The following is an 11,406-nucleotide window of genomic DNA, read 5'->3' on the forward strand; positions in this document are numbered from 1 at the left end:
TTCGCATAAAAATTTAATAGGCGCTCCGGCTGATCCGGGACAGCCGCGCTGCCACGCTTAAAGGCACAGAGCTGGCCTGGCACGGCGTGGGGGGCACCGGCCCCCCCGGCCCTGCCGTGGCGAGGGGGTCAGGGCATGCAGAATGGGCAGGGAAAAGCAAAAACAGGGGGAAAAGCACCGGGGAGGAGGGATGGGGGTGGTTTGGGGGCGGGTGATGGGAAGGGGGTGATGGATGTGGTGGCCTCGGTCGTTTCCTGGTGGGGAAACTGAGGCAGGGAGGGGGGGCTGGGGGTCCCCACTGCTGCACCCCAGCATTGGGGAGTCTTCTTTCACCTGGGGGTGTCAGGCCTCTCCTGGCAGCCAAGGATGGGGGTACCGGGGGGGGTCACCCTGCTCGGCAGCTGGGCTGGCTCTCACTGGCCACTGCCGCTATGTTGGCATGGAGACCACACCAGAATGGTGACCATGCCGAAGTGGTGACCACACCAGAATGGTGACCACGCCAGCACTGCCACCAGACCAGCACCGTGACCACACTGGCACCAGGACCACACTGGCATCATGATCGTGCCAGCGCCATGACTATGACCACACTGTGACAGTGACCACATGCCACCACATGCCAGCACGGTGACCACACTGTCACAGTGACCACATGCCACCACATGCCAGCACGGTGACCACACTGTCACAGTGACCACATTGGCACCACGATCACTCTGGCACTGCCACCATGCCAGCACAGCGACCATGCTGTCAGGGTAACCACATTGGCACCACAACCAGGCTGGCACTGCCACCACGCCAGCACCGCCACCACGCCGGCACCGCGCTCACGCCAGCCCGGCGCAGCCGCTCCCCGCTGCCACCTTGGGGGATTTTGCGAGCCTTTAATTGTCGTAAGCACAGATTAATTAAGCAGCGATAAACACAAACCCATGCATTATTGATGAATAAGGGTGAGTTCAGGTTGGTGCGATCGGTGTAATTAAATATAAACCTCAAGCTGCCCATTGTTAACGGACAAATTACATTACTATTGTGACACGTGTCGGGGCGCTGCGGCCGGCAAGGGGCTCACGGCCTTGCACCTCCACCCATGGCCTCCAGAGAGGGGGTGTGGGGCAGGAATGGGGACCCCCCAGCACCGGGGCCAGGCCCTTTTCCATCGTGGATCTGTGGGCGGCAAGGGTGGTGATCCACAGGCCCAGGGACGCATCACCAGCCCACGGATGCGTGGGGACAGCGGGAGAGATGGGGTGTCCCTGCACGGCCTCAGCGGGGTGGGGGGACACGGGGGGGCTGCACACGCACAGGTGGCACAGCCCTGGCACACACATGAACACAGACATGGAAACGTGGACACGCATGGATGGCACAGCTCTGGCACACACATAAACACACCCATGGAAATGTGGAACGCACGGATGGGGCACAGCCCTGGCACACATGGGAACATGGACACACAGAGATGGCACAGCCCTGGCACACACATGAACACACACATGGAAACGTGGACACACAGTGATAGCACAGCCCTGGCACACACATGAACACACCCATGGGAACATGGACACGCACGGATGGCACAGCCCTGGCATGCACATGAACACACCCATGGAAATGTGGGCACACATGGATGGCACAGCCCTGCCACACACATGTGCCCATCCCTGCCACACACATGTGCCCATCCCTGCCTCACACACACATCCACACACCTCCAGACTCCTCCTTCCTTGTTCCCTCCTCCCCCCACCCAAACACCCCCCTTGCAGCAGGGTAACTCCCCCCATCGTGTCCCCGCATCCCTGACCCCCCCTGCATGACCAGAGCCCCCCCAAGGGCACCGCACTGCCCCCTACATCCCTCTGGGATCCCCCTGTGCCAGGCGCCGTGGCTGTGCCCCTTCCCCGCGGGCACCGGGCTCTCCCCGTTGGGTCCCCGGGGACACCCCCACACCCCCACGGGGACAAGTGACAATGACCCAGGGGGGCTGCGGGAGAGCGGCGAGCCCGGCTGTGCCCCCTCGGCCCCCCTCGCCCGGCGCGGGGTGGGGGTGCCAGCTGGAAGCTATTTATTAACCAGTCATGGTTAAATTGGTTTATAAATTAACAGATGTTTTAACTTTATTCTTTCTTCTGGGAATGGAGGCAGCAAACTGGTCTGTGCTGGCGGCCGGGACCCCCCCGGGGGGGGGGGGTCAGCGATGGGCTGGGGGGAGTGGGGCTGGGAGCCCCCCTTCAGCCCACCCTGGCAGGGCTCCGTGGGAGCCCCAGGATGAGTTTTGGAGTCCCTTGGGGTGCCACCTCCACAGGAAAGGGGGAGGGTGGGGCTTCAGGCTGTGGAGGGCACGTCCTACAGGTGGGTAAACTGAGGCACGTGATGTCGTACCCTAGGCAGAGGAGACCCCCGGGCTGCCTCTCCGAGTCTCCCCACTGCGCCCCTTCCCTCCTGGAAGCCTCCGGACGCCCCACATTCCCCCTTCATCCTCCCCGTATTCCCCCACAAAATTCCCCCCTCCAAGGTTTTACCCGTCCAGCCCCTCCTGGGCCAGGCACACCCTGGCACTGGGCTCTGTGTGCATGAACCCCCCCGAACCAGCGCAGCCCCCGCTTAGGTGTGTGCCCACCCCGGGGATGTTGTCCCAGGACCCCCCCAGTCCCCCCAGCCCCCGATCCCACCCCGTGGTGTGGGTGTGAGGCTTGGCGTGGGCCAGCGGCCGGTGGCCAGTGGCCGGTGGCTGCCAACCAGGACGGCTCCAGCCGCGGCTCTGCTCCGGCCACCCCGTGCCAAAGCCCTTGAGCCGCTGCCCGGCCCACGCGGCCGTGCCAGCCCCGGGTGGCCGTGCCAGCCTGGCCATGCCAGCGTCGGGAGTGACATCTGCCACCGCGTGCCGCGGAGCCGACGGGCACACGGGGCTGGTGAGGGCACCGATGGCGCCAGGACAAGGCACAGCCCGGGGGGGCCGCCAGGACGCAGCCCCCTGCCCACCCTGTTGGGGGTTCAGGGACTCCTCCTCGTCGTGCTGGGGACACGGCCACCCCTGTCCTGCCAGGTGTGGGGACACAGCGCCCCGTCCTGCCGGGAACACAGGGACGCAGCCCTTCCTCGTGCCAGCGTTGGAGCCCCCGCATTTTTCCAGGGATTGGGGGTTGCAGAGCCCCCCACATCGCGCTGAGGACATGGGGTTGGAGCCCCTCAGTCGCGATGGGTTATAGGGGTGCAGCCCCCCCAGTCCTGCCAGCGCTGGTCAGTGCCTCAGTTTCCCCATCGCACCCCCCAGTGCTGCCCAGTGCCCCTGAGTGGGGCACTGGGGTGCTCCTTCCCCAGCCCCTCTGAAGCCCCATTTAGGGAGGGTCCCTCCCATGTCCCCCTTCCGCTTTGCAGCCCCCCGGGATTGTCACTGGGGGGGTTCCCAGCAGCGAAGGGGTTAAGCCCCCTGCGCGCCCCCCCCCCTTTCCACCGCCCCCTCAGGCTCCCACGCGTGCTCCGCTCCCACGCGTGTTCCCACTCCCAGCATCTCCTCTGCGCCCGGGGGAGCACCGGCCCCCACCCGCCGCCCCCGCTGCAGCTCCTGGGGGGCGGCTGCACCCACGGGGGGGTCTTGGGGTGCAGGGGGGGTCTCGGGGGGCTCGGTCCAAGGGGAGCTGGAAGGGGACACAGGGGAGCGGGGTGAGGGACACCCCCGCAGGGCCGGGCGGGGGACCCGGAGGGGAACACCGGGGTGAGGGGCACTGAGGGGGGGTCTCGGCACCCCCGCCCATTCTGTGGCCACGCCCCCTCACTGCACAGGCCCCGCCCCCCGCCCCTCACCCTCGGACCGGGCGATCGTCCCGGTGTGTTTGTCCCCACGATGCGCTGTCCCCACAGGGCCCTGTCCCTACGATTTCCTGTCCCAGTAATGTCCTGTCCCCGTGGCACCCTGTCCCCACAATCCTTTGTCCCTGATGTACCCCATCACCACAACACTCTGTCCCCAGCACACCCTGTCCCCACGATGCTCCAACCCTGGGACACTTCGTCGCCATGGGACCCTCCTGGGGACGATGCTCCACCCCCAGCACACCCTGTCCCCACGATGGTCCATCCTGGGGCATTTCTTCCCCATGGGATCCTGTCCCCACGGTGCTCCACCCCCAGCACACCCCGTCCCCGTGGTGCTCCATCCCCGTGGCACCCTGTCCCCGTGGCACCCTGTCCCCACCATGCTCCGTCCCTGGTGTGCCCCATCACCACGACGCTCCGTCCCCAGCTCTGTCCCCATCTTGTCCCCACGGCTGTCCATCCTCACACCCCTCTGCCCCCGTGACACCGCGCCACGTCCGTCCCCACGGCTCCGCGGTGGGCGCAGGCTCCGGCTCCTCGCCGGTGCCCGCTGGCGGGGGGCGAGCGCTTCTTCCCTCAACCTGCTGCTATTTTTACTCTCTCTGCGGGAGGATTCGCTGCTGCGCGGAGCTGCAGCCCCCGCGGCACCGCGGCACGGGCACGGGGACGGGCACGGCACGGGGACGGGCACGGCACGGGGTGCCCACGGTACGATCCCGGCGACGAGCGGGGCCATGTGTGCCACACGTGTGCCTAGAAGGTGCCCCCGTGTTCCGGGCCCGGTGCGGCCCCCCCGTGCCACGCTGCAGGTGCCACCCGCGGGTGACGGTGCGTGGGCGCGGGCGCGGGCGGCGCGTGCCGATCCCGGGGGGCTGCGGGTGCCGGCGCTGCCGCAGCGCAGGGAGGGGAGGGGGCCCGGCCACCCCCTCACAAGTCGTCTTCGTGGGTGGGAGAAGCGGGAACAGCAGCGGGATGGAGCCCGGGAACCTGTTGCCATAACGACTCCGGTCCCGGGATGGGGACGGTGCTCAGAGCCTGGCACGGGGACACGCGGCACAGGGCCAGCCAGGGCGCAAGGGTGACCGAGGGCCCCTCACCTTGTCGCCAGATTTTGGCCTTCATGAGGACACTGGGCTCTGCTGGTGCCTGTCCCTGTTGTGTCCCCAGCGGGGTGGTCACTGTTCTGTGCCACAGGGATAAGTTTGTCACCCAGAGCCAGGTTTTGTCATCCGGAGCTGGGCTTCGCCACCTAGAGCTGGGCTTTGCCACTCAGAGCCGAGATTTGCCACCCAGAGCCAAGATTTGTCACCCAGAGCCGGGCTGTGCCGTGTTTTGCCGAGCTTTGCCGCGTGGTGCCGGGCGGGCGGGAGGCTGGTCCATGGCTCGGTGCCACTCGGGTAAATATTTTGCTGGAGCGGCGGCTGCTGGCCCACGGCCACCCGCAGCCGTTGGAGCACCGGGAGATCCGGGGGACGGAGCCAGTTCCCAGCTCCCCCTTCCTCGTTCCTGCTCAGAGGCGGCTTCCATCCACACCGCCCCGGGACATCCCAGGAGGGGACGAGCCGCCGCTCCGGCTGCTGACGACCCCGCTGTCCCCCTGCATGGGGACCCCCCGGTTGTGCCCCCTCGGTGGGGTCTGGAGAGGTGCCCTCGATGTCCCCCGGTCCCTGCCTGGAATGTGCAGCTCTGGTGCCGAGCGTTGCCCTGGGAGATGGACCCCCCACTTCCCCAGGGGGAAAATTTTGCGTCCCGTAGGATTTTCTATGGGGGAAATCTCCAAAAGCTGGGGAAGTGCCAGGGCAGGTGGGCACAGCCCTGGGTGAAAACACAGCCACCCACCCCCGGCATCCCGGCGGCTGCAGCTGGGGGTGGGGGGGACCCCCGGCACACAGGCGATGGGATGTTTCGGGACTCCCGTGTCCCCACGGATGTCCCCTGTGCATATCCCTAGAGTGGTGTCCCTGTCCCTGTCCCGTGTGGCACAGAGCAGCCGGGGGGGCTGGAGGGAATTTTGCCGCTGCCCACACAGGGGTGGGAGCGGCTGTCCCCCTGTCCCCTGCCCCCCCGCCTCTGGGGAGACTCAGGCACAAGGGACAGGGACACATATGGAGCCACCCGTCCCTGTCCCGTCCCAACCGGCCACTGCAGCCGGGGTCCCCCCATGGCAGGGAAGGGGTTAAGGACCCCCCACGGGTTGGCTGAACCCCCTGGGGGGCTCCCCAAGGACTCATTACCGCGGCCTCAGCCCCCCTGCCCGGGGAGGGGGGGATGAATAATTCAGCGCCTGGTAGGAAGACGTGTCCTCCCTCCCTCTCCTTCCTCCTCCTCCTCCTCCTCCTCACCGGCTCTGCCTTCCCCACCTCCCGCCACTCTCATTCCTCGCCGTACCGAGCCCCGGGTGCCAGCGAACTCCGCTCGGTACCGGTGGCAGAGACCCCCCCCGGCTCCGGTGACTCCCGGCCAAGGCCATGGACCCCAAGGAGCGCAAGAAGATCCAGTTCTCCGTGCCGGCCCCCCCCAGCAACCTGGACCCCCGCGCCGTCGAGATGGTGAGAGGGACGAGCGGGGAGCGGGGCCACCCCGGGGGTCCCTCCTCGGTCCCAGGGCAAAGCGCTGCCGGTGACCTCGGGGCGAGGAGGGACCCCCGGAATGACCGCGTGGGACGGGAGGGGGACACGGGAGAGCCCCAGGGTGCTGGAGGGAGGCGGGGAGGGACGGGGACTGTGGGGACGGGATGGGGACAGAGTGGGACAGGAGGGAGGGGATGGGATAAGGGGGATTGGAGGGGACAGAAGGGACGGGATGGGACAGGGAGAGCAGGACTAGGGGGATCGGAGGGGACAGAGGGGACGGACAAGGCATGGGATGGGACAAGAGGGATCGGAGGAGACAGGAGGATCGGGATGGGACCGGCAGAGCAGGACAAGGGGGATCGGAGGGGACAGAGGGGACAAGGCAGGGGATGGAAGGGACAGAGGGGGGTCGGGGAGGATGCGTTGGGACAGATGGGATGGGACAAGCGGGAGGTGGGAGGGGACAGAGGGAGGGAGGGAATGGATCCGGGGGGAGATCGGAGGGAACAGAGGGGACAGAAGGGAAAGGATGGGACCGGCAGAGTAGGACAAGGGGGATCGGAGTGGGCAGGGCATGGGAAGGGAGGGACAGACCGGACGGGACTGCGTGGGGGACACAGAAAGGGACGGAATGGGAGAGAGACGGGGACAGGACGAGAGAGCTCCAAGGTCCCCGTGGAAGCTGCGGTCCCGCGTAGGGAGAGTTGTGCCGGGGGGACAGGGCAGGGACAGGGACAGGACAGGGATGGCACAGGAGAGAAGGGAAGGGATGAGACAGAGGGACAGGATGAGGACAGGGATGGGATGAAGGGGACAGGACACGCTGGGGGTCGGTGCAGCCACCCCCACCGGTTGTCCCTGATCCAAGAGGACGTCCCCAGCACACGCCGGACCCAGAGCCGCCCCGGAGGAGCTGGTCTGGGGCTCTCGTGGGGCTGGGACGGACTGGGGACACCCCGGGGACCCCGCGCCGGGTGGGCTCGTGGCCCTGCACCCACAGGCGCACACACGCTCACACACGTGCAGACACCTGTCCCTGGGGCGCAGGGCAGGGGACAGGGGACCCGGGGCGTCCCCAGCCGGTGACACCCCGCTGTGCCCCAGATCCGCCGGCGGAGGCCCACGCCGGCCATGCTCTTCCAGCTCTCCGAACACTCCTCCCCAGGTGAGCGGGGCAGGGAACGTCCGGTCCAGGGACGGGAGGTGGTGGAGGGATGGGACATGGTGTCTGTCATGCATGGTGTGGCATGTCTGGGATGGGACATGGTGGCAGGGAGGGGACGTGGTGGGGGAGCGGGATGTAGTGCCACCTTTGGAATGGGATGTCTGGGATGGGACACAGTGGCGGGGAGAGGACGAGGTGTCACATAAGGAAGAGGGTGGCAGGGAGGGGACACGGGTCCCCAGCGGGCAGGGTAACCCCTGGAGAGGGGTCCGAGGGTGGGCAGGGCCCTGCCCGGCTCTGCTGGGTGCCAGTGTCCCACTCACCCCTCTCTCCCCGGCGCCGCTGATGCAGAGGACGAGAACCTGCCCTACCAGGTGAGTGGGCGCCGGGATCCCCGACACACCCCCGCTCCCCCGTCCCGTGTCCCCCGGGGGGGGGGTTATCGGGGCCCAGTCCCCGCGCCTGGAGCTTATCGGCTCCTTCCCGGCACGGGCACACGGCGCCAGCGCCGGGGACGGGAGCGCGGGATGGGGACATGGAGCTGAGCCAGGCTGTGGAGCTTGGCCGCGGTGCAAACCAGCTCGTGACCACCGCGGGGTCACTCGCCCAGTGTCCCCAGCACTGCGTCCCCAGTGCCACATCCCCATGGTGGGGTCCTCATCGAGGCGTCCCAAACACAAGGTCTCCATAACAGGGCCACCCCAGCACCACGTCCTCATGGCAATGTCCCCATCGTGGGGACCCCAGCACCATGTCCTCATGGCAGTGTCTCTACAATGGGGGTCCCCAGCATGTGGATGCCCATGGAGGGGTCCTCAGGACGGTGTCCCCAATACCCCATGCCCAAAGCAAGGTCCCCGCCCCAGGGTCCCCATTGTGGGGTCCCCAGTGCAGGGTCTCCATGGCAGGGATCATGGTGTCCCCAACACCATGTGCTCAGTGCCACATCCCCTTAGCAGGGTCCTCATTGCTGGGGCGGGGGTGGGTGTCAGCCTTGTGTCCCCCATCTCAAGACCCCCATCGCAGCCCCCCCACCTGGCCGGGGGGTTCCTGGCTCTCCCGGGGCTGCGGTGACCCCCGGGGGGACACCAGGCCCCCCCACCCAGACGCGGCTCCCCCCGCAGCGCTCGTCGGGCGAGGGCTGCCTGCTCAAACCAAAGAGGACCAACCCGTGTGCCTACACCCCGCCCTCGCTCAAAGGTACCTCCCGCGGGGGGAACGGCGGCTCGGGGGCAGCGGAGGGGGCTGGGGGGGCACCCCGGTGCTCCCAGTGCTCCCAGTGCTCCCAGTGCCCGGTGACACCGGCGTTTCCCCAGCGGTGCAGCGCATCGTGCAGTCCCACCTGGAGAGTGGCATGGGCGGGGGTGACAGCTCCGACGGGGAGCCCGATGACGGCTGCGACCCCGACAGTGCCCTCGAGTCTGGTGAGGGGGACGGGGGTCATGGGGATGGGGCTGCCGGAGCCCAAGGGATGTGGGGACATGGATGCCGGAGCCTGGGGGACACAGGGATATGGGGAGGGGGATTCTGGAGCCCAAGGGATGTGGGGATGTGTCGGTGGGGCCGCTGGAATCTGGGGCATGGGGACAGGGGACTGCCAGAGCCCAGGGGACAAGGGGACATGGGGACACAGAGACACGGATGCCGGAGCTCAGGGGATATGGGGACAAAGGGACAGGGCTTCTGGAACCCAGCGAACACGGGGATAGGATTGCTGGAGCCTGGGGGACACGGGGAGATGGGGACGGGGGTCATCATCCCCTGTAGCGCTCGGGGACAGGGCGTGTGCCGGGATTGGGACACGGACTGGCTGCTCCCGGTGCTTCCTGTCCTTGCTGCCTACTCGCCCGCCGGCGAGGCCACCACGTCCCCCCGCCGGGCCGTGTCCCCGTCCCCCGCGGGGCCGGGTGACGCCAGCCGGACCCCCGGCCGCTGTGTGACGCGGCATCGCCCCGGCCCCGGCGGTGCCCCGGTGCCGCGCGTGCCTCGCGGTGCCCCGGCCTCATCGACCCCCGCCCGGGCAGCTCCGGGGAGCCAGGGCAGAGCCGAGCGCAGCTACTTCCCCGCCGGGCTCAAGGCGCACAAGCGGAAAGGTAACGGGATGGGGACGGGGGTGGCGGAGGGATGGAGATGGGAGTGACGAGGGCACAGGGATGGAGGAAGGATGGGGACCGGCCGGAACATGGGAGGAGCAGGGATGGCAGAGGGGTGGCAGGAGCATGGGCATGGTGGTGGGATGGCGATGGCGGAGGGACAGGGGTGGCCGGAGGAATGGGGATGGCAGAAGGATGAGGATGATGGGGACACAGGGACAATGAGGGGACATGGCTGCTCGTTGCATCCCCTCACCTGGGGATGCCGGGCGGGCACCGGGACTCGGGGTCCCGTCCCGTCCCCGCCGCGCCTCAACGGGGTCACCTCACACTGGGGATCCCCGGGGCCACCGTGCTGGCTCCTACAGGCGGGCAGAAGGTGTCCTTTGCCGGCGGCATCGACGAGCGCGAGGAGGACCTGAAGTCGCTGACGGTGTCGGAGATCCCCGAGGACCCCGAGGGAGCCGAGGATGACGAGGAGGAGCCGGGGCAGGAGCAGGACGGTGGCACCGGGGGTACGTGGGGCATTACCCCCCACCCCCTATCCCTGCTGTCCCCGGTGCCACCACGCCCGGTGCTGACGCCCCGTTTCTGTCCCCAGAGCGGCGACACGTTGGCTTCGCCGAGGTGCCCTCACGCCCCATCGGCACCGAGCGCCACTCGCCCACCTACCCGCTGGGCACCAGTTAGCTGCCACCGGGCACCGGGCACCGGCCCCCCGGCCCCCCCGGCCCCCGCAGCTTCGCCTGTGCCCCCCGGCTGCCCCCCGCCCGCTGCCTGCGCTTCGTCTGCCGTGCGCCACGTGCCGTGCGCCATGTGCCGTGTGCCGCGCCATGCTGGGCCGCGCCGGGACACGTCGGGACCCCCGGCCACGGCCGCCCCCTCCCCACGGGCCTTGTGCCCCCCCGGCTGCCGGCGCAGGAGCCGGGGATGGGACCCCCGGGCGCTGGTGGGGTCTGGGCCCCCCCCCGGCTGCTGCCCCCCGGCCCCCACCGAGCAGAGACCCCCGCCCGCAATAAACGGCTGTACAGAGGCTGGAGCGTGTTGGGGGGGGGGGGGGGGGCTGCGGCCATGGGGGGCTGGGGGCTCTGATCCCCTTCGTGGGGGGTCTGAGCTCTGTTGGGGGGGGTGACAGGCTGGGGGTGTGGGGCAGGGGATGGAGGGGGGGACTGGGGGTCCGGGGGTCTGGGGGTCCGGGGGCCAGAGCAGGAGATGTGGGACAGAGCCATGGGGTGCCCCATGAGCAACCCCCCGCCTCTCCCATGGGCAGTGGTCTGTCCTTCGCCCCACTGATTCCCCCCATGTGGGGAATGGTGTCTCCCAACCCTATGGGCACCCCCACACCGGGGAATGGTGTCTCCCAACCATGGACAGCCCCCCCTCCCCCCACCGGAGAATGGTCTCTCCCAGATCCACTGACACCCCACAAGGGTCTCCCTTGCTCACCCCACGGACACCCCCTCTCCACACGGGGAATGGTCTTGCCCTCACCCCACTGATTTCCCCCTTTGGAATGGTTCCTCCCAGCCCTACTGATTCCACCCCCAGCGAGGAATGGTTATTGATCTCTATTGATCCCCCGCATGAGAAATGGTCTCTTCCAGTCATAGTGATTCCCCCTTCCACGCGCAACGGCCGTTCCCAGCCCCACTGACCCCCCCTCCCGCAGTGAATGGTCTCTCACAGCCCTGCTTCCCCCTCCCACGGTGAATGGTCTGTCCCCCGCTCCCCCCCGCAGCCGGCAATG

At 68.2% G+C, this 11,406-nt stretch overlaps 1 protein-coding gene across 2 annotated transcripts; it reads left to right on the forward strand.

Moving 5' to 3' along the window:
• The first annotated feature begins 3,771 nt into the window (after positions 1–3,771).
• PPP1R1B (protein phosphatase 1 regulatory inhibitor subunit 1B) lies at positions 3,772–10,675 on the forward strand. 2 transcript variants are annotated; one of them, XM_068996698.1, is made up of 8 exons: positions 3,772–6,377; positions 7,506–7,566; positions 7,918–7,940; positions 8,691–8,766; positions 8,883–8,990; positions 9,591–9,659; positions 10,028–10,174; positions 10,261–10,675. In XM_068996698.1, exons 1-8 carry the CDS (start codon positions 6,297–6,299, stop codon positions 10,347–10,349), a joined length of 654 nt encoding a protein of 217 aa, XP_068852799.1. In that variant the 5' UTR covers positions 3,772–6,296; the 3' UTR covers positions 10,350–10,675. The 2 variants fall into 2 exon arrangements, with proteins under 2 accessions (XP_068852799.1, XP_068852800.1); XM_068996699.1 differs by having other exon boundaries at positions 6,307–6,377; positions 7,449–7,566.
• The last annotated feature ends 731 nt before the right edge of the window (positions 10,676–11,406 follow it).

This window comes from Aphelocoma coerulescens, chromosome 27, assembly GCF_041296385.1.
Source record: "Aphelocoma coerulescens isolate FSJ_1873_10779 chromosome 27, UR_Acoe_1.0, whole genome shotgun sequence".
In the NCBI taxonomy this organism is placed as follows: domain Eukaryota; kingdom Metazoa; phylum Chordata; class Aves; order Passeriformes; family Corvidae; genus Aphelocoma; species Aphelocoma coerulescens.